Source organism: Sus scrofa, chromosome 14 (genome assembly GCF_054392235.1).
Source record: "Sus scrofa isolate SSC_HxYL_T2T_F1_AM1 chromosome 14, Sscrofa_HxYL_maternal_Yorkshire_Landrace_v2.0, whole genome shotgun sequence".
Taxonomy (NCBI): domain Eukaryota; kingdom Metazoa; phylum Chordata; class Mammalia; order Artiodactyla; family Suidae; genus Sus; species Sus scrofa.
The window spans coordinates 130,183,068-130,211,064 of NC_139396.1; the positions used below are offsets into that span (position 1 = coordinate 130,183,068).

The window sequence follows — 27,997 nt, forward strand, 5'->3', positions numbered from 1 at the left end:
AGGGTTGAGACCATTCCCAGTCAGCAAGGGTTTGCCAAGAGCACAGTTCCTGCTTCTGGTGTCTTCTCTGAAGAGCATAGAGTGGAAGTGTGTCTCCCATTCCATTGGCAGTAGGCTCCCTCCAGCTGCCGGTGAGCCAAGGGGGAGAGCGAGTCACTGGCGTGGCGGGCACCAGAGAAGCGCGCTAATGTGAGAGGTCAGCGGCAAGCCCAGTTTAGTGGCCTAGTCTCACCAGGGTGAGGCGCGGACCCTGCCGGCCTCCGTCCTCTTCCGCTCGCCTCAGGTGCGGCACGGATCACTCCGCCGCAGCGAGCGCTCCCGGTAGCGCTGCGATCGGCTTTTCGGCAATACCCGGATGGAAGCGTAATGGCCGCCATCAGGGACTCGCGGGCAATGGGGACCACGACAGGTATTCCCCGTGAGCGGGGCCGCCCAGACCTGATAGGAATGTCGGGACGTCTACAAAGCCAGTCAGGGGGCAAAAGGCGAGTTTGTGGGGGCAGCCGGGTGCCCTGAACCCGCTCAGGGCTCCGCCTCTTGTGATAGGAAGCGCCTGTTAAATAGTCCCGGCCATTCAGCGCTTCCGCCTAACTTGTCGCAAAGTTTTTCTAGAGAAGTCGGTCCTTTTACTCGGCGCTCTTGCAGGCTGCTAGAGCTAACCTTCTGCTTATTAGCCCGGGCTTGCATTACGTCGGGGGTTTTCGAGCTCCGCACTCTTCCACAGTCTTGGTGCGGGAGCGGGAGCGCGGCGCAGTGTGCCTCCGCGCGTCCGAGGGGCAGCCGAAGCCCAGAGGAAGGGGCGGATCGGGCGCGGTGTTTGGGACGGAGCGGGGCGCGCGGCGCTCGAAGCACCCACTCGGCGTTCCGGGGCTGGTGGAGACTGCTTGCGCACCCCTCAGACCGCACCCCTCAAGCTGTAGGTTCGCAGGCCCACGGCAGCCCGACTCGACGGCGTCCCCATTGTGGGTCCAGTCTGTGGTCTTTGGAGGTCTTTTTTTTTTTTTTTGCAGATATGTTCAGCTCTCTGGCGCGCGCTCTCTTCCCCAGAGTTGGCCGAGGGCGCTCTTCCGTGCAGACCCCAACCACACCCAGTGGCAGATGGGTTTCTTTTTAACTGGCTTTCTTACTTGTAGGGTCCATTTTAAGTCTGTTCTTAACATGATGTCCTCATTGTCAAGTAGACAGTCTATTTCTAGATGGCTATGGTAATTGAAAATATATAGGGTGAATATATATGAGGTAAAATGTTATAACTCTTTAAGTAGACCAATGAAATAGATATGGTAGCATTAAGGTTCCGAATGCAAAAGTTAAGGTTCAGTTTTCTTTTTAGGTTTAAATTTGGGGGCATGTAGTGTCTGTGAGCTATTTTAGCGAAAACATTTGTTGAGAATGTTTGGATATCAAAACTTAACCCTAGAAAAATAAAATTAAGTCAATGTTTAAAGAATCCATGATAATGTTGAACTTTGTACGGCTGTCACAATGATGAAACATGCCACCAAACTGTACATCTGGATAGGAATTTCATTAACTTTGAGCGTCTATGTTGGTCCTAGTTTACTGATACGGTTGAATTGGTTTTTTTTATGCAGGAAGGAATCTGATTTGAGTGTACTCTAAAGTATTGTCCTCAAGTTGAAGAGATAGAAACCACTTAAATTGATGGAGTGAAATATCCTAACATTTTTCAGAGTTTAACTGCAAATCAAATGAGTTCATTATCTTTTAGCAAAACTGTGTTTTCCTGAAATTCATGAAGACATTGCATTGTATTAACATTTTCAAGGTGTTATCGTTTCATGACAACGATGAACATAGGAGACCATGTTGATTTTTGTTAAAATTGTCATAAATGAGTCCCAGATCTAGAAAATTAACGAAAGGTTGGGAGGGATAAAATGTAGGTATCTAATAACCTGTTTGGTACACCGAAATTTTTCCTTATTGTTGCTGCAAAAGTGAGTATAAATACCAATTTAAAACGTTTCGTCTTTTTTTGAAGGGTGAAAGGACAGCAACACGATGAACATCTACTGTGCACATTGATAATGTATGAGCTTTTAAATGCTTGAGATTTTTATCATCACACTTCAAATCCTCTCCTATCCTCTCTGATAATAGTATAGTATATAGTGATCCCCAAAGTTTTTATATCTTGAAACATTCCATAGGGGATTTGTTTTAACTTAAGTATAAAGGTTGGCTTTAAAATATACTTTAAAAATTCCCTTTTAATGTACTTTTATCATTTGCTTTTCTGTTTGTAATTGTTCTTGTTGAAGCATTGCGTGCTCTAGATCATGTAATACAACTTTTTTTTTTTTTTTTTTTTTTTAACGATAAGAGACTTGCATCTTGCCCAGTTTCCTTCAGTTACTCTATTAAAAGTGTTTTGGCAGAGTGCTATAAGCAAAAGAAAAGAGTTGAAGTTGAAATTTTTCTTAATTATCTTATCCCAGGTGTAGGCTATGAGTGTTTCAGTTCTGTATGGGATATTGGCTTCACGTGGTAAGCAGTTTTCATGGAATGTTAGCTATTAAGAGGTAGCATTGTCATGGTGGGATATCTGGGTTGGAATCAGATCTAGATTCTAGCTCTGGCTTTGTGAGTTTGGACAAGACTCAGTGTATCTTGTAATAAGTGAAGAAATTGAATTAGGTTGATTCTAAGCTGTCTTCTAAGTTTTTAGTTTTGCACCCTTTGTAAATTTATGACATCACTGGGTGTCAAGGATAGGTTGTCGAAGTGGAGAGAGGTTTTTTTTTCTTCAAAAGGTATACAAATACATTGACTATGAAGCATAATTGAATCAAAAGTTTAAAAAATGTTTTACTGACAGTTTTTGCAGTTAAAGTTTTAAAATCTTGGTCTTCATTTCCAGATGTCATCTCTTCTTTTGATCTCTGTTCCTGATTGTGGCTTTGTCCAAGCGTTAAATTGTGTGCCTTTTGTTCCTTGAAGAAAGAGGTATGGTGAAGATCAAAGTGCTTTAGTATATAGTCTATTAAGTAGTGATCTGTTTCAATATTAGACTTAATGTATACATGAATTTTCCTAAGTTATAGTTTTATCTCTGGCCTGAGTAAAATAAAATATATGAGTTTTCATTTTAATGTAAGCAAAAGATAGTTTTTTTGTTTCATAGTTTATGTTTTCCTTCTAAATATAAAGATGGCACAGTTTATATTTCATAATTTTTTTTGTTTGTTTGTCTTTTATCTTTTCAGGGCTGTACGTGAGGCATATGGAGGTTCCCAGGCTAGGGATCTAATTGGAGCTACAACTGCCAGCCTATGCCAGAGCCACAGCAACACCAGATCCAAGCCTCATCTGTAACCTACATACACCACAGCTCATGGCAACGCCAGATCCTTAACCCACTGAGTGAGGCCAGGGATCAAACCCGCAACTTCATGGTTCCTAGTCGGATTTGTTTCTGCTGCACCACGATGGGAACTTCTGTGTTTCATAATTTATGTTATCATTCTTCTAAATATAAAGATGGCATTAAGGGTACCTGAGTAATGAATGATGGAGGTAAATATGGTAGGAAGATGTTCTGAAGCTGTGTAAGTGGTCAGAAAGTGTTTCTCTTTTGCTCTAGTAAGCTCATGTAGTGTACCTAAAGAAAAATTATCTAACGTATATTCGTATTGCGATTAATAATATCTAATTCTGAGTCAGAAATGGGACTTAGGAATCACTATAGAGTTATGACTGGTTTCCTGCAAACGGTCATCTGAATATCGTGGTGTGGACAAAAAGAAGGAAAAGTACCTGCCAACAAGTCTGTGGTATAATGAGGAAGGTTTTGTACTCAGTGGAAAATATTGTACCTTTGTGCAAAAACATGACTTTTCTACCTTTGAAAGACATGCTTGTGTTGGATAATTTCTGGAATAGCACAGTATCATATAATTCCCCTCACCAAATATATACCCCTAAATATAACCCAAAATTAGGAATAAGATTATGTATGTAACTACTAACATAACCAAGTTAGACTGTATCACCAGCTTATATTATTTAATAATCATAACTATGTTCTATGAACTTTACTAGCAAATGGATTTTTTTTTAGGCCATTTTTCACAGACATAATTTTTAAAATTTTAAAGTAGAGGGCAACAAAGCTGAGTTGAGGTACCAGGTTGACATTTATTTCATTTACCAGCATCATTTCTTCCTATATAATATTTGTTTGCTCTCTTACCGTAAGAGATTCACATGGGTACTGTGTTGCTCCTGAATAAAGTAAATTCTGAGTGTTGAGAGTTTTCCTATGTTTGAGCCAAACTACTCAGAAAAAGTAATGTGATAAACAGTGAAATCTTCAAATATAATGAAGTAAATTAGAGGCTGCTATATGGTGACTGACCAGAATGATTTGGTTATTCCAGCTTAAAAATTGTGGGAAAAATCTGAGTAAAATTGTAGAATCATGATTGGTGTGATTGCATGAAACAAGTATCAGAATATTGGAATGACTTGAAGCTTAGGAAAATTCATTTGGTTTCACATGGGTCTTATTTCAAGAAATGGTGATAGCTGAAAACAAATACTTTATAGGATTTCAGTTTATTTCAAAATATGTTAAAATCTTTACCAATTCCTAATTAAAATTGAGATGTTGGAAGTTGGCTCTTTCTTGTTACTTAGCTAGATCCATTGACCTTTACAGTAAAACCCTAAGGACAGCTCTCTCTCCACAATGTGAATTAGGTCAAATGATACAAACAAATAGAACAAAGACAAGAAGGAAACCCATCGACCTGTTGTAAGTGGTTATTTTGTGGAGAAGGAGATAGTAGGGAGAGATTATGGCTGCTTTTGTGCTCTGCGTTTTACAGATTTTTTTATAGCGATATATTTTAAAAACATAATGGAAGTTGTTTTGTTTGTTGGTGGGTTTTTTTGCTTTTTAGGGCCACACCCACTGCACATGTAGGTTCCCAGGCTAGGGGTCGAATTGGAGCTATAACGTCAGGCCTATGCCACAGCTACAGCAATGCCAGATCCTTAACCCACTGATCGAGGCTAGAGATCGAACCTGCATCCTCATGGATGCTAATAGGGTTGGTTAACCACTGAACCATAATGGGAACTCCTTACTTCTCCATTTTTAAGTGATCTCTTAGTATGGTGCAAAACCATGTCTCCTCCCTAGAGATAAAGCCAGTTCAAAACTGAGGTAGCAATAGTTACAAAAACATTTAAAAAGAGATAGGAGTGAAATCAGAGTAATAAATTTATTACTCATAGAATATTTGTATTTGTTTCTGTTTTTTCTCTTTTGGTTGCACCCACACTATGTGCAAGTTCCTTGGCCAGGGATTGAATCCAAGTTGGCAGTTGCTATCTATGCCACAACTGTGGTAATGCTGGCCCTTAACCCACTGTGTGAGCCGGGGATCAAATCCACACTGCCACAGAGACAATGTCAGATCATTAACCCATTACACCATAGCGGGAACTCCCTAGAATATTTGTTTTGAACTCTTGATATTAGGAATGATGTGGATTAGGTTAATGTGACCTTCTCTCATTAAATGGTGCGGTTTCCTAGGTCTTTCTTTATGGCCAGTTATCTGGTCCTCAACTCAAAATGTTACCAGGGTTGGCAAACATTTGCTGAAAATGACCAGGTAGTATATATTTTAGGCTTTGTGGGCCATATCGTTTCTGTTGCACCTACCAACTGCTGTGCAACATCAGAGTAGCCATAGACAATGTGTAAATGAATGAATGTGGCTGTGTTCCAATGAAAATTTACAAAAACAAGCAGCAGGCCAGAATTGGCCCACAGGCTATTGGCTATAGTTTGCCAACCCCTATCGTAGACTTAATGAGGCTTTTCATTGCATAACCTCTCACAGTAACATCTGCCCACCTGCTGACATCTTTTCCCTCTGGTCTAGTAACTATAGGTGAATTATCTTTGTTAGCTCTTCCACTTGTTCAGTAGATTGCATTCCTTCTCACCTACTGAAGGACATTGCTACTGCATTTCCTTCTCTACTTCAACATTAATTTTAGTATTTTTGTTGAATCATTTTTATAAGCATGCAATCATACTGTAATTTATCCTACCTTAAACAAACAAAACAAAAATAATTCACTTCAGCTCCTCTATCTGTTGGTCCTTTGTAGTAAAACTCCTTAAAAGACTTGTCTGTACTACATTTCTGCTTCTCTTTCCATTTTCTCTTAAGTTCATGCTTGTGAGCCTTTCTCCTCTATAACTTCACTGAAACCATTCTAACCAGTGTCACCAGCACTTGACAACTCCAGTGGTCAATTCTCAGTCCATACCTGACTTGACAGAGTTGATCATTCCGATTCTGGGACGACTTTGTGCTTTGAGGATCCCACTCTCCTAATTTACCTTCATTCTCACTGGTCACTCCTTTCAGTCACACCAGCTCTTCCCTTCTTTTTCCTTTAAATGTTACAGTATCTCAAGGCTCAGGCCTTGGACCTTTGTCTCTTTTTTTCTTGCCCCTTGATGATTTCCATTCATTTCTGTATACAAAATACATACACACATGTATATACACACAAATTGTATCTTATACCTAAACCTCTGCATTCTGTATTCAGTTACACATTCTATATTTCTACTTGGATTTATGTCAACTAGACATCTCAGATTTTACAGGCCAAAAGTGAACTCTTGATATGTTTTCCAAACATACTGCTCCCACATCATCTTTTCTTAGTAAACAACTCATTTCTTTAGTTGGTGAGATCAAAACTTCCACAGTTATCTTTGACATGTTTCTTTCTCTCATAGACCAGGTTTAGTCTCTCAGCAAATCTTATAGGCTGTGCAAAGGATATTCAGAGTCTCACCATGCATCATTGTCTCTACCAAGCCATCTTCTCTTACCTGCATATTTGTGGTATATAAATCTCTAAAGCAGGTGTTCTCCTTGCTTCCACTTCTCCTTCCCTGTCAAATACTGTATACTTAACATAGCAGCCAAAGTGATCTATTTTTATTTTATTTTTTTGTCTTTTTGCCATTTCTTGGGCCGCTCCCGTGGAGATTCCCAGGCTAGGGGTTGAATTGGAGCTGTAGCCGCTGGCCTACACCACAACCACAGCAATGCAGAATCCGAGCCACGTCTCCAACCTACACCACAGCTCACGGCAATGCCGGATCCTTAACCCACTGAGCAAGGCCAGGGATCGAACCTGCAACATCATGGTTCCTAGTCGGATTTGTTAACCACTGAGCCACGACAGGAACTCCCAAAGTGATCTTTTTAAAAAACAATTCAGCTCATGTTCTCTTCTCTATCCAAAATGCTGTAGCAGCTCTCCTCATTACGTCCTGTTGCTCTCCCTCTGGTGCTTTCTGTTCCCGTCATACTGACTGTCCTCTCGCTAGTCCCTGGACATGTTAGGCATACTCCCCACTCAGGGTGTTGGCACTTACTGTTTCTTTTCTTGAGGCTCTCTGCCTCCACTCAACGTCTTAGCTCAAATAAGACCTTTTCCAGTTAGATGTCCCTGGCTTTGTTTAAAATTGGAACTCTGGTTCTGCCTATTCTTCACTACTTTATATTTCCCCATAGCACTTGTCACCTTTGACTATATTATATAATTTACTTACTTGGTTATCTAAAAACCAGTATAGTGGAGTTCCCGTCGTGGCGCAGTGGTTAACGAATCCGACTAGGAACCATGAGGTTGCGGGTTCTGTCCCTGCCCTTGCTCAGTGGGTTAAGGATCTGGCGTTGCCGTGAGCTGTGGTGTAGGTTGCAGATGCGGCTTGGATCCCGCGTTGCTGTGGCTCTGGTGTAGGCCTGTGGCTACAGCTGGGACTCGACCCCTAGCCTGGGAACCTCCATATGCCGCGGGAGTGGCCCAAAGAAATAGCAAAAAGACAAAAAAATAAAAATAAAAACCAGTATATGTTAGCTCCATGAGGGGAGGGATTTTTGTCTTTTGTGTTCACTGTTGTAGTCCCATTATTTAGAACAAAGACTGACATGTATTTGGTTCAGAGGAAAAAAGTGTTATAAGAAAGAAATACAGGGGGCTAAAATGGAGAACATTTTTCTTTTTCTTTCTTTTTTTTTTTTAAATGTCTGCACCCATGGCATCTGGAAGTTTCCAGGCCAGGGACTGTATCCTAGCCACAGCTGTAACCTATGCCATGGCAACACTGGATCCTTTAACCCACTGTGCCAGGACAGGGATCGAACCTATGCCTCTGCAACGACCTGAGCTGTTGAAGTCAGATCCTTTTTTTTTTTTTTTTTTGGTCTTTTGTCTTTTTAGGGCCGCATCCGTGCCATATGGAGGTTCCCAGGCTAGGGGTCCAATCAGAGCTATAGCCACCAGCTTATGCCACAGCCACAGCCACAGCAACGCCAGATCTGAGCCGCCTCTGTGACCTACACCACAGCTCACTGCCACGCCGGATCCTTAACCCGCTGAGCAAGGCCAGAGATCGAACCTACAACCTCATGGTTCCTAGCCTGACTCGTTTCCACTGTGCCACGACAGGAATTCATAAAGTCAGATGCTTAACCCACTGTATCACAGCAGGATCTTTGAGAACATTTTTTTTTTGTGGGTTTGGGATACCCTCTCTGAGATGGTGACATTTGAGCTGCCTTGAAGATAAGAAGGGTTTAGCCATGTGAGGAATGGGAGAAAGAACACTTCAAGAAGGGAGTAGCAGGGGCAAAGACCTGAGCTAGGAAAGGGGTATTTGAGGAACTGAGAGACTATATATGGTAGCTTGTTGAAGTATATTTACAGATGGGGAGAATGTCACAAGATGAAGTGAAGAGAGAGGTCCAGGACCAGATGTCACTGTTCCTTGCAAGCCTTGGCCAAGAGATTTTAAGGAGTTAATGTAATCTATCTTATATTAAGATCATTTTTGCTCCTGTGTGTAGAATGGCTTCAGAGAACGGTGATGGGCAAGGAGGAAGCATGAATACCAGTTAGGAAGCCTTTTTTTAAAAACAGCCACACCTGTGGCATGTAGCAGTCCCCAGACTAGGGCTCAAATCAGACCTGCAGCTGCTGGCCTTCGCCACAGCCATAGCAATGACGGATCTGAGCTGCATCTGTGACCTACGCCACAGCTCACGGCAACCCTGGTTTCTTAACCCACTGAGCAAGGTCAGGGATCGAACCGGCATCCTCATGGGTCCTGTTTGGGTTCATGCGCTGAGCCACAGTGGGAACTCCCAACACCATTATTTTAATTAAAATCAAGATGATCCGTGGACTGTCACTGGGGATGAAGAGAAGAATTCGAGATGTATTTTGGAGATAGAAGTAACAAGATTTGCCATTGATTAATATAGGGAGTAAGAGGAAGGACTGGAGAATGATGCCGTGACTTCTGGATTGAATAACTGGGTGGATTGTGGTGTCCACCAAGTACAGATTTCCCCCGCTATTTGAAAGTAGAGTGTTCTCATGAAATCTTTTGTAAGCTGAAATGGTATAAAGAAGTAATTGCCTTAGGATGCATCCTGCTAACGGATGCACGGGTGTTCACAGACATATTTCGAAGGTATGGCAGCTTGACACTTTGATGAGGAGAAGCTGGGAAAGAAGCTTGGTAGAGCCACTCCCTGCTTGGGGTGCACACTGCTTCTAGTGGTTAGCTAGGAAACGCTAAGTGCTGTTTTTGCTTTTTGTGTATTTTCATAAAAGTGAGGATCCTCTTTGGATTTCGTTTGGTTAGTAAAAACAGATACAAATATAGGACTTTCATAAAAGTGAAATGGTATAAAGTGAACTTTCAAAAAGTGGGATAGGTTGGAGTTCCCTGGTGGCTCAGTAGGTTAAGGATCTGGCAATATCGCTACTGTGGTGCTGGTTTGATCCCTGGCCCTGGAATTTTTGCATGTTGACATAGGCCAAAAAAAGGATACTTTTTTGATAGGGAATGGATTTTTTTTTTAACTTTTTTTTGGGTCTTTTTAGGGCTGCACCCTCAGCATATGGAGGTTCCCAGGCTAGGGGTCAAATTGGAGCTATAGCCACTGGCCTATGCCACAGCCACAGCCACGCCAGATCCAAGCCATATCTGTGACTTACAACCATAGCCCATGGCAATGCCAGATCCTTAACCCACTGAGCAAGGCCAGGGATAGAACCTCTGTCCTCATGGTTACTTGTCAGATTCATTTCTGCTGAGCCGTGACAGGAACTCCAGAATTTTTTTTCTGTCCCTAGAGACAAGTGTTTTATAGAGCCAGAGAAAAATTGAGCAGTGTATATTATGTTGGGAAGCTGAAGGGAAATGGACTACATGTTGATACATCTTCTCCCAGTCAAGTAGCATTAAATTTTTGATTCTCCCTGCATCCATGAGTGCCTATGTGTGTGTGTGTGTGTGTGTGTGTGTGTGTGTGTGTGTGTGTGTGTGTGTGTATTTTTTTTTTTTTTTTGGCTTTTTAGGGCTGCACCTGTGGCACATGGAAGTTCCTGGGCTAGGGGTTGAATTGGAGCTGAAGCTGCCAGCCACAGCAACGTGGGATCTGAGGCACAGCTGTAACCTACACCACAGCTCAGGGCAATGCCAGATCCTTAACCCACTGAGCAAGGCCAGGGGTCAAACCTGCATCGTTATGGATACTGGCTGGGTTTGTTAACCTCTGAGCCACGACAGGAACTCCAGGTTCCAAGATTTTAAGTAAAATTTACTTATTTTTTCTTAAATCACTGCCACAGCAAAATGACAGAAGATGAACAAGAGATAAACATAATTTTTCTCCTTCTCATACTAAATTCAGTGGTCTTTATTTCACTTTGGACAGGTTAGTTCTGGTTTTTCTCTTTAATTCCTCTATATTAAAGATTGGGCTAAGTTCCTGTGTGGCACATCAGGTAAAGGATTCAGCATTGCTGCAGCTGTGGCACAGATTGCAGCCGTGGCACGGTTTGATCCTTGGCCCTGGAGCTTCCACATGCTGAGAGTGCAGCCAAAAAAAAAAAAAAAAAAAAGTGATGTGTGTGTGTATGTGTGTTTTAAATCAGATACTTTGTAGCAAAAACATTTATGTGATCTGTACCATTTGCTGTAAAATGATTTAATCTGAAGTCATAGGAAGTCAGATATTTGAGTAGAAAATAAAAGAATAAATGAATTAAGAATGTGTAAATTCCTTGTGTACCCAGTCTTGGATTTCATGAGGGATAAGTGAGAAATATGAAATAGTACTTGTCTTTAAGAAGCTTTTAAGTTATCTCAGCAGGTAAAACTTAAAAGTGAAATAATACTAACTATAAAATAGTTTGTAATAAAGTGATGAGCAGTGGCTGTCCTTTAACTGAGTATTCAGAGAAGGGAGAGATTAGTGTGTGTTGCAGAAGATTTTATGTCCCTAAAGAAGATAGAATTAGAAGAGAAGCTTGACCGGAATAAGAGAGAGAAGGGGATGACAAGCCTTGTGAAAGGAAACATGATGAGCAAAGGTAAATAAAGGTGTATGTGTAGGGAAGCAGAAAACATCTTAACTGTTAGGCACTGTGGATGTATGCAGTGAGCAGTCAGAGTTTCATAGAATAATAAAAAATAAAATTTGTCGGAGCCAGGAATTGATTGTATGTTTACATTTTAATTTTAAACTTCTTCATAATTGTATACCAGTGTCACCAACCTATCTGAATGGTATGTGGCTCACATGTATGCTAGCATTTTGAACATTTCTAAATCCATACTTGAACACATTTTCATACTTAACTTTTTAGTTCTTTTTTTCTGTGTTTAAGTTGGTTATTAGGCCACAATGATTTGAAGGGATCTGGCTTTCAATATAGATTTCTACAAAATGTATTTTGTGCTTGTTTAATGATAGACATTAGTTCCTGGGGTAAACTTTAAAAATTTTAAACAACTACCAAAAAATTAATCTCAGAATGTTCCAAGTCGTGAAAAGACAATAGTTGTTATTTTGAAGGCAATAAAATAGGTTCTGCTTTCAAAATTAGAGTTTTTGTATTTTTGTGTTTGTTCTTGGTTTCTTTTAGGCAGAACCTTATGTTTTTTAGTAAGCTTTTCCTGCTGCCTGCTGCTCTGTTCTATCTCCAGTTGTATGTTCATATGACTATTTTGCATTCAGTTATCTGCAGGAAAAAATTGGATGACTCAAGGAATACAATAGTTATAAAAAATAATGACTAATTATATTAGTTTTCCTCACTGTAATGTGACAAATTACAGAGCTACATGCTGAGTCACAAATAAGGCTAAACTCAACTCAGAGTTTTTTAGTTTTTTGCTTAATGTTTAAGCAACTAGACTGCTGTGAGTAGCACATAGATTCTTCCTTTTTATACCTTTTCACCAAAGCCAAAGGCTGTAGAATGTTTTTACTTTTTAATCTGGTGTAGAAAGCAAACAAAACTCTCTAGGCATGGCACCTTTTGATTCACTCTAAGTCTTTATCCTTGACATTTTACTTGCAAATCAACCTTAAAAAAAATTTGTACCTACCATGATTCTTAATGAATGCTAATACTGCCAGTTCTCTGGTTCCTCACTTTTTATTTGGATTGTTACTTAGTCCTTATAGTTTTCTCACTTATATTTTTGCTCTCTTTCTCCAGTATATCTTGCTTTCTAGTAGCATAAATAGTTTTGAAAATACGGCTTTTGTAATTCTCTCTGCTCATGAACTAACAAGAATGGCTCCTTGTTAACCTTTCAAGTTCAAATTTGTCCTCTAGTCTTCTTACTTAACCTTCAAATTATACATTCTCTCTGTGATCTAGATCCTACAGTTCTTCCAGTGTTTCTTTTTTGTTTTTCTGGTCTAAATAACCTTTGTTTCTTTCCTACATGTATAAGTCCCAATACTCTTTTAAAGGATCATCACAAAACCTACTTTTCTGTGAAGTAAGCAACTGATCTATTAACTTAATGTTTTAAGAGCCTTTGCTTATAAGTTATAAAATTAGTTTAAGCTATGCAAGCAGCTGCCTATACAGGCAGGCCTCAGTAAAGCCTTGTATAGTGACATTGTCCTCTTGGTTTCAATCAAGGTTCTTAGGCGCTCTGATGATTCTTTTCCTGTTGTTGCTTTGGTTTGGTGGTGGTATTTTTTTCTTTTTTGTTTATTTGTTTTGCTGTGCCACACTGTCGTTCCTTAAAAAAAATTAACCTGTTATCCATAGTTTGGAGGGTATCTTTTTATAGATTTGTGTACAAACATGTATTTATAGGATCTTTCCTACTGACATAAAAATTAGAATCTTTCCTACTAATTAAAAAGTATATTACATGCCTTAATCTGCAGCTTCCTTTTTTGAAAACTAAAAAGAAATTCACAATAACATTTTTCTAAGTCAATTCAGTACATACACCTCTTTGTTTATAATGTTTTCATGTGGATATTCTTTAATTTACTTAATCATTTTCCTATTCATTGTCATTTAGGTTCTGATATATATCTATATGTTGTACTTTTATTTCTGTAGGGTAGATTGTTAAAAGTAAGGTTTATGGGAGCATACTTAGAAAATGTGATTTTTTTCCTAAGAAAACATAAATTGAGGAATTCCTGTTGTGGCACAGTGGTTAACGAATCCGACTAGGAACCATGAGGTTGCGGGTTCGATCCCTGGCCTCGCTCAGTGGATTAAGGATCTGGTGTTGCCGTGAGCTGTGGTGCAGGTTGCAGACGCGGCTCAGATCCCACATTGCTGTGGCTCTGGTGTAGGCCGACGACTACAGCTCCAATTCGACCCCTAGCCTGGGAATCTCCATATGCCTCGAGAGCAGCCCAAGAAATGCCAAAAAGGAAAAAAAAAAATAAATAAATAAATTGATGAAAGTGACTCAAGCAGTAGAAAACCTGAAATCTTGGAAATGGGTCATATAGAAGAACTTGCAGAGATGGTAATGTCTGAAATTTAAAGAGGTACCAGGCCCATACGGTGTGTTAGCTTAGTCTTGTAATTTTAAAGAGTGGGTAAGTCTCATGTTGACTGAACTATTCCAGAGCAGATGAAATGATGGAAGGTACCCCAATTTATTGTACAAATACTCCATAATATCAATACCAAAAAAGAGAACCATGAGAGCACCAAAAAAGAAAATAAAAATAAATTTTGTCATATCAAAAGCAGTACTTTATTAAAGAATAATATGCTTAAATAATGCAAAAATAGTTCAACATTATACTTGCTCTGTATTTCTTTGTGTAGTACATAGAAAAAAATTAAATTTAGATTGATATTATGGTTTTTACTATTTCTTTTAACAATGTACCAAGATCAAGAGTCATTATTACTTGACTACTACTTGTTTTCTGTATAAATTATGTACAACTTTTTTTTTTCTTTTTAAGGCTGCACTCCCGGATATGGAAACTTCCAGACTAGGGGTTGAATCGGAGCTACAGCTGCTTGCCTATGCCACAGCCACAGCAACGCAGGATCTGAGCCACAACTGAGACCTAGGCTGCAGCTCACAGCAACGCCGGTCCCTTAACCCACTGAGTGAGGCCAGGGATTGAACCCACATCCTCATGGATACCAGTTAGGTTTGGTTCCTCTGAACCACAACAAGAACTCCACAACTTTTTATTTGTATAACAACGGTGCGTACATAGCTGCTATTCTGGTGGTGCCAACTCCCTTTTTTTTTAGGTAACCTCATGGCTCTCAAATTAATTGTTAAATTTAAAATTTTTTTCTCTTCATGGAATTAACTTACGAAGTATAGTGACATCTAATAGCATAATTCTTCATTCTCTGAGTATTGTGCTTGTCATTATCTTTGTAGCCGTTACAGTCTTTTTTTCAGTGGTATGATTGGATATCTGTGTGTTAATTAAAGAGGAGTGCAACATTGAATGATACCCATTTTGTTTTAATTTCTTCTTCACCTTTATTGTCACTGTTAATTTTGTACTGGTATCAGGTTTACTATTTTGAGTTTGTTCAGGAAAAACTCAGTTGGTTTACCACAAAGTTACTTACTTTTGAGAATTTCAAAAGTTTCATGGCTTCATGCCACTTTTTGATAAAGTTTCATAATAGTGTGGTCTAGGGACAAAGAGATTGTCATTCTTGTTACATCCAAATACAAGCTGTTTGCCTGTGCTGTGATGGGGAGTTATGCCAGTATGCAGGCCATGGTAATCCAAGGACAATATTTTAAGAAACACAGACCTAAGAATAATCAGTTGTTACTGTAAGCATTTTTATGTGTGTATTCTTGACGTCTTATTGATAGCTTATAGCGTTCATGTGTCTGTTTATCCATCTATTCTCTATCTCTTGAGAATTGAACAAATTAAATCCTAATAATCCTGTTATTTTCTCTTTCTCACTTAATGTGTCTTGGATTATATTCCTATTAATAAATATGGATTTACAGTTGTTTTTAAAATTGAATAATATTCCATTGAATAGAATTTATTTATTTTGTCTTTTTGCCATTTCTTGGGCTGCTCCTGTGGCATAGGGAGGTTCCCAGGCTAGGGGTCGAATCGGAGCTGTAGCCGCCAGCCTATGCCACAGCCACAGCAACTCGGGATCTGAGCTGAGTCTGCAACCTACACCACAGCTCACGGCAACACCAGATTCCTAACCCACTGAGCAAGGCCAGGGATCGAACCTGCAATCTCATGGTTCCTAGTCGGATTCGTTAACCACTGCGCCATGACGGGAACTCCTAGAAATTATTTATTGATGGACTTTTACTTATTTTTAGTTTCGTGATTTTGTAAACACTGCTCCTATGAAGATCTCTGATTATACCTTTAGGGTAGATTTCTAGAAGGGAATCAGAAGTTATGTACTTCCTTCCCAGGCATGTATGTGGATATAGATATGTTTGTATTTATGTTTATATTATTTTATAAAAATTACCATATTTTTTTCAAACTTTTGTTTATGAAGGTTGTGGCAGCTTATGTTCCCATCTAAAGATTATTATCATAGTGCCTTTATTACTAAAAAACGAAATTTTAAAAGGACGTAAAAATACAAGCCCAAAGTTTTGCTAGATTCAACAGACACAAACTTAACACTGCAAAATTGCCATTACAGTTTCTAAATGCTTACTCTCAGTTTCTGTACAAATTTTGTCATGGACTGGTGACAAATGTTTAATGAACCATCAGCAGACTACATTTTCAGTAGTACTGTTTTAGTCTAGGAGCCCACAGTGGCATGGGATGGGGTTTGTGTCTCATATGTATATGGTCTTTTAATCATCTTGTTTTGGTATGGTACCCACTCTCTCAGCTGTGTCTGGTGTCCTGTATTTCAGAGGTTCTTTCTGTTTTACTTTTTACAGAGAATAAACCTCCAGACTTCTGCTGTGATGAGGGACCAGCACTTCACCTAGCATGATGGAGTGGGGAAGAGAATCTTAGCATTAACCAAAACCTAAGCAGCTTTCTCTGAATTTCTCTTTATTTTAGCTTCCCTCCTTCCTTGTTCCCATTTCAGAGTTACTTGGTGCTACCAGTTCTTAAGTCTTTTGACGATTCAGAGCGTAAAATGGGTTACTTCTTAGTTTTCCCTGCTCTCTGCCTAGGATTGTTTTAGGTCTGTAAGGTCATTTTACTACTTAGGTATCTGCTTTCCAACGTCTGCTGTTGTCACCTCTTCTGTTTCCCATTGTTAATTTCTTTTTAAGGGCTTCTTGTATACTTGCTATTTTGTAAATGTTCCCCTTCAGTCTTTTCTGCTTTCTTAACTGTATTGTAAAATATTTACATTTACTGCTCTTTTATAGATTTTATTGTTGACAGATATTTCTCCTATATAACATTTCTCTCTCTCTCTCTTTTTTTTTTTTTTTTTTTTTTTTGTCTTTTGAAGGCCGCACCCCGCAGCATATGGAGGTTCCCAGGCTAGGGGTCTAATTGGAGCTACAGCTGCTGGCCTACGCCACAGTAACAGCAACGCCAGATCCAAGCCACATCTGCGACCTACAGCACAGGTCACGGCAACGCCGGATCCTTAAACCACTGAGCGAGGCCAGGGATTGAACCTGCAACCTCATGGTTCCTAATCAGATTTGTTTCTGCTCTGCCACAATGGGAACTCCTATATAACATTATTTCTTTTTTAGTTCTTTTTTTCTGACTGAAATTTGATTTTTGTTCAAGTATTTACTTAAAACTATTTTTCTAGAAAAAGTACAGATGTAGTTTATCCTCTGAATCATTATGTATCTAAAATTGTGTTTTTCCCTCACATATGAGAGTTTTCCTGGTATGGAATTAATTCTTGGGTTATTTCATTGACTTCTAAACTCAAACATTTTATTAGGATAAGTTGTAGATACTGAGTTTTATATTTTTCTGATAAACTTGACTGGCATTTGAGTAGCCTTTGATTTTTAAAATTGAAGTCTTTTTTTTTTTTTTTTTTTTTTTGTCTTTTTGCCTTTTCTAGGGCGGCTCCCATGGCATATGGAGGTTCCCAGGCTAGGGGTCGAATTGGAGCTGTAGCCGCCGGCCTACGCCAGAGCCACAGCAGCTCGGGATCTGAGCCGCGTCTGCAACCTGCACCACAGCTCACGGCAACACCAGATCCTTAACCTACTGAGCGAGGCCAGGGATCGAACCCGCAACCTCATGGTTCCTAGTCGGATTCGTTAACCACTGACCACTACGGGAACTCCTAAAATTCACGACTTAAAAAAAAAACTCGATGTAATTTTTTTCTCTTGTTTTGAAAATCATTTCTTTCCCATCTATTTTGTTCTTTCTTTCATGGTGGTATGTTTACATTTTTTTCTCAGTATAGTAGCTCAGGCCTTACTGAGATTCCCAATTATGACTTGATTTTTTTTTTTTTTTTTTTTTTTTTTTAGGTTTCCTTTTTCATGTGGTAATTCATTGTAGTTACTGTTTTTTACTGCTGGTTGGGAGGATGGGTAAGAGGGTCTTTGAGTGTTCAGATTATTTTCCTTTTACTGAGCTGCTGCATCTAGTGATGTTTCTGCCTGCTTATTTTTTTTGATGACATTGGGAGTTGAGATGTATTGTTAGAGAATAAAGATGTTCTCAGTTTTTTTGGTTAGATGGAGCAGGGAAAATTAATGTAATTTTTTCTGACAGCTTAGAGATACTAATTTATTTATGTAGAGAGAGGACAGAACTCTTAAATAGAAGATAGCATGGATTTAGGAAGATATATTTTTGTTCAGAAATGATTTCCTCTTTATATCTCTCCTGACAGCTGGTGCTAGCAACCCCCAACTCTGTCTGGTCTCTGGACCCAGCTCAAAGCTCTGGATTTGATATCTTCCCATACCTCAGCCCGAGCCTTCTGTCACTTCAGAGGGCTTTCACACAAGCTCCCTCTCAAGCCCTCACTTCTCTCCCAAGGTATGTTTAGGGAGTGGGTGGAATTGTTATTTCTTTTCTTAGGGCATAATAGATAGATGCTCATTGAATATCGGTTGAATGAGTGTCCCTTCCCATGCTTCCCCTTTAAAAGTGGTGCTTGGTAGTGGGTCAGCATTTGTTTTCACTCTCCTCTCTCTGGACTTTTTCCTTCCAAACACCTTGTGGCATGTGTACGGAATGTGTTGGTTTCTTGCCTTTTTGTAGGCTTTTTTTAAATTACATTTTTTAGTTTATGTTTTACTGAGCCATTGGAAGAGGGAAAAAATCGAATGGCTTGAGTTGTTATCTTGATGCAGTAAACTCTCAGATTAACTTTAAAAGGCCAGTCATACTTTAAACGAATGGTATTATTTTAAGGCTTGATGAGTTGTTGGTCAAGTCTTATAAAATAATAGTTCATATATAGAAGGCAGTAATTTAATTAGGAGGGAGATTTAAAATCAGTAATCCTTGTTGGTGGGTTAGAGGTTGGTCTGTAGTGAGAAGAGCATTAGCTAATAGGTTAGAAGATTAAAATTATAATAACGTTTCTTTCCTTTTTTTAATGTTATCTGAGATACAGTATGCAACACAATTTTTTCCCGTAAGTAGCAACCCTAGTGTAATTTGCTACCAGGTATTATGTTTGCTTGCTTCCACGTAAAACAGGTTGAGCATAGTTGAAGAGAAAAGAGATTCTCAGAACTTAAAATTTGAGGGCAAATAACCCCACACATTTAAAATATACAGACTTTCCTAATACTGTATTATACAACATGCTGTACATTAAATATAAAAATAATGACATTCAGTGTTAATTAGCAGTTATCAAACTTAAGCTAGGTGGATTTCTAAATAAGGTAGTCCCCCTTTTCAGCATTGTTTTGTCTGTGAGAAAAGGGCATACAAATTAATGGGGACTGTGTTCTTGAATCTTTCCATTACACTTATCAAAATGCATCACGTTTATAGTTGGTATTTTTTTGATGTTAGTTGACTGAGTTATTTAAATGACATTTTACTGGTTGTCAAACTTGAGATATGTGTTTTCTTATAAGAAAAATTTTAAATTACATAGGGTTTTGAAATAGAGTTGATGATTTAGGAATATCAAAATCTAATTTTTTAGCATTACACATAGATTATTGGAAACATGTATAAGAAGCAGTTCACCATTTGTAATGAAACCTATGATACTGTCTTCTCTTGATTATGTACAGAAAAGCTTGGCTATGGATAGTCCAGAATGATTGCAATATGGTATCCCAGCAAATGTGATTATTACTTGATTTGCTTAAAAAGTTCCACATGTTTGAACCCCACCCTCAGATTGTGGTATGGTGAAAACTCCATAGGTGATTATGATGCTTGTCACTATTGAGAATGTGCTACTCTGTAGAGAATCTTCAGTTGGTTTGGAGTATCTGCCAGGTATCATTGAACTTTTTTCTAGCTGTTTATTACTTTTCTTATTTTTGAAGAAAAGTTTTTACATTTAGCTTTAAATAATACAGTAAAACAGTTAATATTTTTTACTGTATTAGGCATAGTATGTAAAAATATTCATTATCAGGTTGGTGCATATATATATATACACACATACACTCACATATACATACACATATATATATATTTAAATATTTAAAAAATATTGAAGGTCTTTTTCAGACCTAACCGTAAGTTTTAAGATTGAGCTCTTAATGGTAATGTAAAGTAATGTAACTTTTACTTATATACCCTCAATAAAGGATTTTAAGACAGTGAAGTTCCTAGTTAATTAGATTAATTGAAATTTAGAACTGAGACCTTTGGATAGACATTATTGATAAAGCTTAATGTGATTTACATTGAATTTTTTTAGCTTACCTAATTATGTCTGTTAGTCACATACATAGGTAAGACCATGAAAGTAAAAAAATATAATTCTTCTAATATACTGTTTGATATTTTTGCTACTGAACCTTCTACTCATATTCCATTCTCAGCAGTGTATTGTCACATCTTACTCTACTATTTTCTGTTCCTCTACACCTTGAATCATAGTGTCTCATACATGGTAATCACATACAGTAATGGTGGTAGCTACAGTTTATATAGTACTTTACAGGATGCGGTTATGTATGTTTTCTCATTTAATCTTCACAACAACCTTGTGAAAGAGGTAGAAAAAGTACTAATTTTTAATTTTTTTTCCCATTTTATAGATGAAGAAACAAATGCAGAGATTGAGACTTGACTAGAATAACACAAACCAGTAAGTGTTTGAATTAATGGAGGCACATGGTAATGGATACATTCTCATCTGCCAAGGGCTTTCCTAGCTGCTATCTATCTGCCTGAGTTCTAGGGACCAAATAAGCCAAATAGCCAAAATGGTAGGGAACCCAGAAGGTAGTAGATAGAGTTAAGAGTATCCCAGGGAAATGTGCTACTCCTTTTAATTTCTTCTTTTCTTTTTGTCAGTAATGATACGTTGAGAGAGCAGGTAATGTTTATTTTAAACATAAATAGGTGATGAAATGTTTATTTTAAACGTAAATATCCCTGAGGCATGAGGGAAGTATAAAATCTGCAGAGAAGTCTGTTGAAATTCTCACAAGGTAATAGTGTCAATTAAGCAACTGAGGAAGTTAATGGTATATGTATATTATTAGAACCATGTACATAAGTGGAACTTAATATAAGGCTCTCATTTAGATTTTTAAAATCCTGTTTAAAAACTGTAGTATGAACTTAATATAAAAATCTTAGAGCTTAAGGGTGCTTATCCAGTTGTGGCTTTCTTTAGATGAGGAAACTGAGGTGCAGAGAATTCAAAGCTTGCCCAGTGTCACAGAGCAGAGCTGGACGTAAACTTGTATTTCCTGAGATGCAGATCAGTGTTATTTTCTACTTCAGATTATTGCTTCTTGGTAAGCTGTCCTTAAGATATTTAATAGGTTTTTATATCTTGCATTTATTTGATCAACATTTTTCCTTTGTGTCAAAATGAACTGAAAATGTGAAATTTACTCATACTTCTGTGATGAAAATTTCAGTTCTTTGTTTGATTTTAGGTGAGTTAATGTGGGAAAAATCCTGGTATTTTGAAGATGTCTCGGCACAGTATTGTTTCCTGTTCAAATTACAAGTAACTTCAAGAGTTTTCAGGAAAAAAAGAAATTGGGATTTTTTTGGGTTAAATCATGCCATCTGAACAGAAACATTTATTTTTTGATGAAAAGCAGAATACTTTAAAAAAAGATTATGATGTGAAAAATGAGATAGTTGATACTGTCAGATCAGTACTTAAGCCAAAAATTTCAGAAAGTCATTTTCATTATGAACTAAAAAATGTGAAAATTGTTTTGCCCAGGATAAATATTCCAAATGAAGTTCTGTTGAAACATGAAGTTGACAAATACAGAAAATTATTTCAGCATAAACCACAGACTGCAAGAAAATCTATCAGTATAAAGACTGTAAACTGTATAGAGGAGTGTGTGTTGCTCCATAAGTCTGAGAGAGTCGAAGAAGGTATAAAAATGTCTGCAAAAATACTGAATTTCAACTGTTTAAAGTGCCGAGATAGCACTCGATATAGCCCAAATGATTTGCAGAAACACTTTCAAATGTGGCACCATGGTGAATTACCTTCATATCCTTGTGAAATGTGCAGTTTTTCAGCAAATGACTTCCAGGTATTTAAACAACACAGACGAACCCATAGAATCACTTTAGTAAAGTGTGATATTTGTAACAATGAGAATTTATATACTTTATTAGACTTGACGAAGCATTTTTCATCCACACATTGTGTAAATGGTAATTTTCAATGTGAAAAGTGTGAATTTTCTACCCAGGATGTTGGTACATTTGTTCAGCACATTCATAGACATAATGAAGTCCTTTATAAATGTGATAAATGCCATTATATATGTTTAACCAAAGGAGAGCTTCAGAAGCACCTTCATATTCATTCTGGTACGTTTCCCTTCACTTGTCAATATTGTAGCTATGGTGCCACCAGGAGAGAGCACCTTATAAGACATGTTATAACTTTGCACAAAGAACATTTATATGCAAAAGAAAAACTGGAAAAAGACAAATATGAAAAGAGGATGGCAAAGACTTCAACAGGACTTAAGTTGATACTGAAAAGATACAAAATAGGTGCATCAAGGAAGACATTCTGGAAACGTAAGAAAATCAACAATGGCAGTGACAGAAGTATAGAAAAAAACACTCAAGTGCTTAAAAAAGTGAACAAAACACAGGCTAAATCTGAAGACCAGAGCCGTCTTGTTCAAGAACATATAAATGAAGAAAAGGACGAAAGACTATACTGTGAGAATAATGATAAACCTGCTGAGTCAGAGTCAGAAAAGCCAACTCTTCTGTCTACTGGACAGTGTAACAGAGCTGAAGAGGGATCAAATTCTACTACAGGTTTCTTGAAGACTGCCCTTCAAGGACCTACAGTGTTAATGGTAAAAAATAATAGAATAACAATTCCTGCTAACTACAGTGCTAAATTTATGGGTTTTAAGATGGTGGATGGAAAACAACATATTGTAATAAAATTGTTGCCTACCAGTAAACAGAATTTATATTTACCAGGCTCACAGTCAGGTGCCACAAGGCATAGTACTGCAAATTTGCAGCCTCAGACTTTGGACACCACTGCATTTTTAACAGGAGTAACAACGGAGTTAAATGATACCATTTATATGAAGGCATCTACTCCATTTTCATGTTCATCTCCTATACGTTCAGGGAAAGTAACTTCAGAAAAAGAAGTGGCTTTGCTATCTCAAACAAGTAATATGCTTCCAACAATGGATGATGAAAAAAGTGTATCTTCTTTGCCAACAACATCAGAATTGATTACAGCATCAGTGAATTTAACCACAAAAGTGGAAACAAGAGATAATGTTGACTTATGGGGAAGTCATATTGCTCAGTGTCACCCTGAGGTATCAGGTACTGCCATTAAAAGTCCAGATAAAGTTACCTGTACTGTCAAACCAAATCCATACAGCAGTGGAGATATGCATAACTATTGCATTAATTATGTCAACTCTGAGTTACCTGTTGAATCTTCGAACCAAGGATCATTACCTTTTCATAATTACTCGAAAGTTAATAATTCTAATAAACGTCGTCGGTTTTCAGGAACAGCAACATGTGAAAACCCTCAAAAAGAATCTTCATTAAGCAAGACAGTTGTTCAACAACCAATAAGCGAGTCAGTTTTATCACTAGTGAGGAAGGAGAGCTCAAATCCAGATAGCCTGTTAGCATCTATTAGTCTTTTAAATACTAAAGATGGAACTTTAAAAACACAAGCTGAAATGGAAGAACAGTGTGTTTTAGAAAAAGGACAAAACATTGATGGACAGAACCTGTACACTAATGAAAATCAAAATTTAGAGAGCTTGACTGAAAAACCTAAATGGGATGACATCTCTAGTGATGAGTCACCGATGATGCCTAGAATCACATCTGTTTTCTCTCTCCAGAGCCAACAGGCATCAGAATTTTTGCCCCCTGAAGTAAACCAGTTACTTCAAGAAGTATTAAAAGCAAAACCTGATGTGAAACAAGACTCTAGCAACACTCCAAGTAAAGACCTGAGACTTCATTGCGACCAGTCATTTCAGAAACACGAGAGAGAAGATAAAATAGTCGAATGTTCAAAAGACTTGAAAGGACAAGGCCTCTTCCCAGTTCCATCCTGTAGTATGGGGATTAATGGACCTACAAACGATCCAAATTTAAAATGTGGTGGAAAAGAAAAACAAATGCTGTCAATGTCACAAGATGTGAGAGATTCAGAGAAGACGCCTAGAATTTCTGGGTTTGGCACATTACTTAAGACACAGTCAGATGCAATAATTACACAGCAGCTTGTAAAAGACAAACTGCGAGCCACTACACAAAATTTAGGTTCTTTATATATGCAGAGTCCACTTCTAAATTCAGAGCCAAAAAAGGCTTTATTTGTTCAGACTCCAAGAGGCTTTTTTGTTCCATTGCACATTGCTAACAAGCCTGGATTACATGCTTCAGGAAAACCACTTCCTTTGGTTAATACACAAGGTGTTCCTGCTTCTCTTCTCTTAAACAAGAAACCTGGGATGATCTTAACATTTAATAACGGGAAACTTGAAGGTGTTTCTGCTGTCAAAACTGAGAGTGCTCAAGCTTGTGGAACTACAACTAAAGAGCCTTGCAGACCACCTATTTTAAAGGTAGAACCAAGCAGTAATTGTCTGACCCCTGCACTTTGTTCCAGCATTGGCAGCTGTTTGAGCATGAAAAGTAGCTCAGAAAATACCCTGTCATTAAAAGGTCCTTACATTATTAAAACGCCAGCAAGTTCCTCAGTGAAAGCTGTTCCTACCCCTAATACAGTATCTGAGCATCAGGGCACTAAGTTGAATATCTCAGATTCAGTAAAACAGCAGAACAAGATTTTCCCAAAACCACCTCTTTACACCCTTTTGCCTGATGGCAAACAAGCTGTTTTTTTAAAGTGTGTGATGCCAAATAAGACTGAGCTGCTTAAGCCTAAATTAGTCCAAAATAGTACTTATTATAAAAATATACAGCCAAAGAAACCTGAAGGAACACCACAAAAAATATTGCTGAAAATTTTTAACCCTGTTTTAAATGTGACTGCTGCTAATAATCTGTCAGTAAGCAACTCTGCATCCTCTGCATCCTCATCGCAGAAAGATAATGTACCATCTCATCCAGCTACAGGAGGAGAGCAGAAAGAGCCAGAATCTTCTAGAGATGCCTTACCCTTCTTACTAGATGATATGATGCCAGCAAATGAAATTGTGATAACTTCTACTGCAACATGCCCAGAATCTTCTGAGGAACCAGTATGTATCACTGACCATTCAGAAGCCAGGGTATTAAGACGTAAAACTAATTGTACAATTGAGAGATGCGTCAATAAGAAAAAGACTTTGAAAAAAAATTTTTCAAGAATAAAAACTCATTTAAGGAGTAAAGATTCTGAAACTGCCTTTGTATCTAGAAACAGAAACTGTAAACGAAAGTGTAGAGATAGTTACCAAGAACCTCCAAGAAAAAAAGCATTGCACAGAAAGTGTAAAGAAAAAGCAAAGCCTGAAGATATCAGTGAATCATTTGGATATAGCAAACCTAGGCTTTCAAAAGATTCAGTCAGAACTTTGCGGCTTTTCCCCTTTAGTTCCAAACAACTTGTGAAATGTCCTAGGAGAAACCAACCAGTGGTAGTTTTGAATCATCCTGATGCAGATGCACCAGAAGTAGTAAATGTAATGAAAACTATTGCTAAATTTAATGGACGTGTACTTAAGGTTTCATTGTCAAAAAGAACTATCAATGCTTTACTGAAACCAGTTTGTTGTAACTCTTCTAAAACAATTTGTGATGATTTCCCCAAGAGGCACAAAACATTTAAACCTGTTAGTTCTGTGAAAGAAAGATTTGTGCTAAAATTAACTCTCAAAAAAACAAGCAAAAACAATTATCAGATTGTGAAAACTACCTCTGAAAACGTTTTGAAAGCTAAATTTAACTGTTGGTTTTGTGGTCGAGTATTTGACAATCAGGATACTTGGGCTGGTCATGGGCAGAGACATTTAATGGAAGCTACTCGTGATTGGAATATGTTAGAATAATTTACCATAATTACCAAGGAGAAGAAGAGTAATTACCTTAGAAGAAAATAGTGGGTTGAATTACTAATGCAGACACTTTTACTTCAACATAGTACTTGAAATTAAACATTTAAAAGTTGCTTATGTTTCCATGGAAGAACGCAAGTTTTAGTGTGATAATTGAAAATGCTGTCGGTGCACATGTAAGTTTTGAAAGAAACCTAATCAGCACAGATGGACCTTGATTTAATTTTTTAAAAATGTGTTCTTGGGAAGTTAGGGCTAAAGAAAATTTTGATAAAACTGTTTTCCCAGTTTAGTTCTTTAGTGACTCTTGATAGAGGGTAATGTCTGACAGCCCCATTCCCTCTTTCCGTCCACCAGCCTTATGAATTTGGTAAGTATAGCTCCTCTGAGAGCTCTTTCACTGTGGAACTGAAGGAGTTTCTCATCATTTATGAAGATACACTAGGAGAACTTGGGTAAAGAACTTACTCCACATCTGCAAAACATAGTTGTTTTGAAGGTAATTAGGCTCCTTTTAGAGTTCCTTTAACTCACTACAGTTACACCTCATATTGATGAGTTTTTGACAAGTAGATATTTTTTCCTGGTAAGCTGTGTCCCATATCAGTGATGGAAACACCCTCCAAGATAATTTTCTTTTTCCAAGTGTCTGTCAAGCATCACAGTAGATGGGCAGCCTTGAGAGGAGAATTAAACTTTCTTGGTCTGATTTGAAGTCCATTTAAAGAACTTGAACATTTTTTCTGAATTTGATTATATATTCTCCAGCGATTCCCTTGCATAGGACTATGCTTGTTTGGTTTAAATTGTTTGTCTCCATGAACCAAATGGCCAGTTTTTTTCTTGGTTGCCATCCCTTTAAAAAGAGTGAAACACAGAAGCACTTCCAAGGGAATGGCTTTTCTTGAAAATTAAAAATTATTCCTCAGAAACGATATTTTGAAGCAAGATTAACAAAGCAGATCATACTTTTGTGTTTATTATTAGTGTTTGAACATGTCCACATTGGGACAAATCATTTTTGTTAGCAACTTTTCAGTATGACTGACAACCCAAAGCAGATTATTTACTGATTGTTTGCAGTTGGAAATGAAGAAGCATTAATATTGGACTGAGTGGCAGTGCATAAAACTTCAGGACAGATTCTGAAGGGACGCGCCCAACAGGTAGCATTTTAAAATGGCTATTTTCACGACAGCAGAATCATTGATTTAAACTTTTCAGTTTGTAAGTTTGGATCAAATTTTGTTGGATCATTGGATAATGGAGTTCTTGTGTTAAAAATTATATACCATATAATTTTTGTTACTTGGTTACTACAAGTGTTATGACATTTTCATTGATTGAAAGAAAACTTCAGGGCTTCTTTTCTGTATATAACAAGGAATTTAAACCTGTACATATTTTTGTACCTTTCAGTTATGTAAATTTTGCACAGAAATTTTTTTGACATAAAAAGTTTATTTTCTTTCAATTTAGTTCTGTGCATGCACTAATAAAACTTGCTGTTTAATTTAAAAGGAATATATAAGACTTTACCCATGTTATTTTTTTGGTTTTTATTTCAGATGTACAATTTTTTTTTTTTTTGGGTAAATTCAGTTTTCAGGGATTGAACACTATTGTTAGCAAGTGCCTAAAAGATGTGAAACAGTTTACATATGTTGACTGTAACATTAGGTCCCAGATGGGCCCTCTCCCCCTATAGTTTTATTTTAAAGAAAGCCATACATAGATGCTTCAAGCTATCTTGCTATGCACATTATACATGTACTGTTTTTGTGCAGTTTGTCTACTTTCTTAGAAGTGAAGTATTTTTTGTATAAAATCTGTTACAATTGTGTTTCTTAAATTGAGCCTAAGAATGGAGTTGATTGGAAATATACAGTATATATTAATAATGTATATGGTGTTTAAAGACTGGTAAGCATTGTTAATTTCTGTAATGAACGTTTTCTTCAATTAAATTTCTCTTAAGTTTCTGTTTACACA

General features: G+C 37.7%; 2 protein-coding genes across 34 annotated transcripts in view; both read left to right on the forward strand.

Moving 5' to 3' along the window:
- Positions 1-27,993, forward strand: ZNF518A (zinc finger protein 518A). 31 transcript variants are annotated; one of them, XM_084994961.1, is made up of 7 exons: positions 282-409; positions 2,006-2,053; positions 2,885-2,970; positions 18,190-18,338; positions 20,543-20,592; positions 21,127-21,250; positions 21,395-27,993. In XM_084994961.1, the coding sequence occupies exon 7, from the start codon at positions 21,524-21,526 to the stop codon at positions 25,997-25,999; it is 4,476 nt and encodes a 1,491-aa protein (XP_084851087.1). In that variant the 5' UTR covers positions 282-409; positions 2,006-2,053; positions 2,885-2,970; positions 18,190-18,338; positions 20,543-20,592; positions 21,127-21,250; positions 21,395-21,523; the 3' UTR covers positions 26,000-27,993. The 31 variants fall into 31 exon arrangements, 30 of the variants coding, with proteins under 30 accessions (XP_084851092.1, XP_013839092.1, XP_084851087.1 ...); XM_084994960.1 differs by lacking the exon at positions 282-409 and adding an exon at positions 590-988; XM_084994962.1 differs by lacking the exon at positions 282-409 and adding an exon at positions 590-920.
- Positions 282-27,997, forward strand: part of DNTT (DNA nucleotidylexotransferase) — a 194,228-nt gene continuing 166,512 nt past the window's right edge. For 2 of the 3 annotated variants that reach the window (XM_084994984.1, XM_084994983.1), the window contains exons 1-6: positions 282-409; positions 2,885-2,970; positions 18,190-18,338; positions 20,543-20,592; positions 21,127-21,250; positions 27,089-27,171. The gene's annotated coding sequence lies outside the window, so the exon portion shown is untranslated. Of the gene's footprint in view, positions 917-2,884; positions 2,971-18,189; positions 18,339-20,542; positions 20,593-21,126; positions 21,251-27,088; positions 27,172-27,997 lie in introns of all 3 variants that reach the window. The other variant, XM_084994985.1, reaches the window with a different exon arrangement.

Excerpts from the sequence above, each read along its gene's own strand:
- ZNF518A (XM_084994966.1), top strand. The coding sequence starts at position 21,524 with ATGCCATCTGAACAGAAACATTTATTTTTTGATGAAAAGCAGAATACT.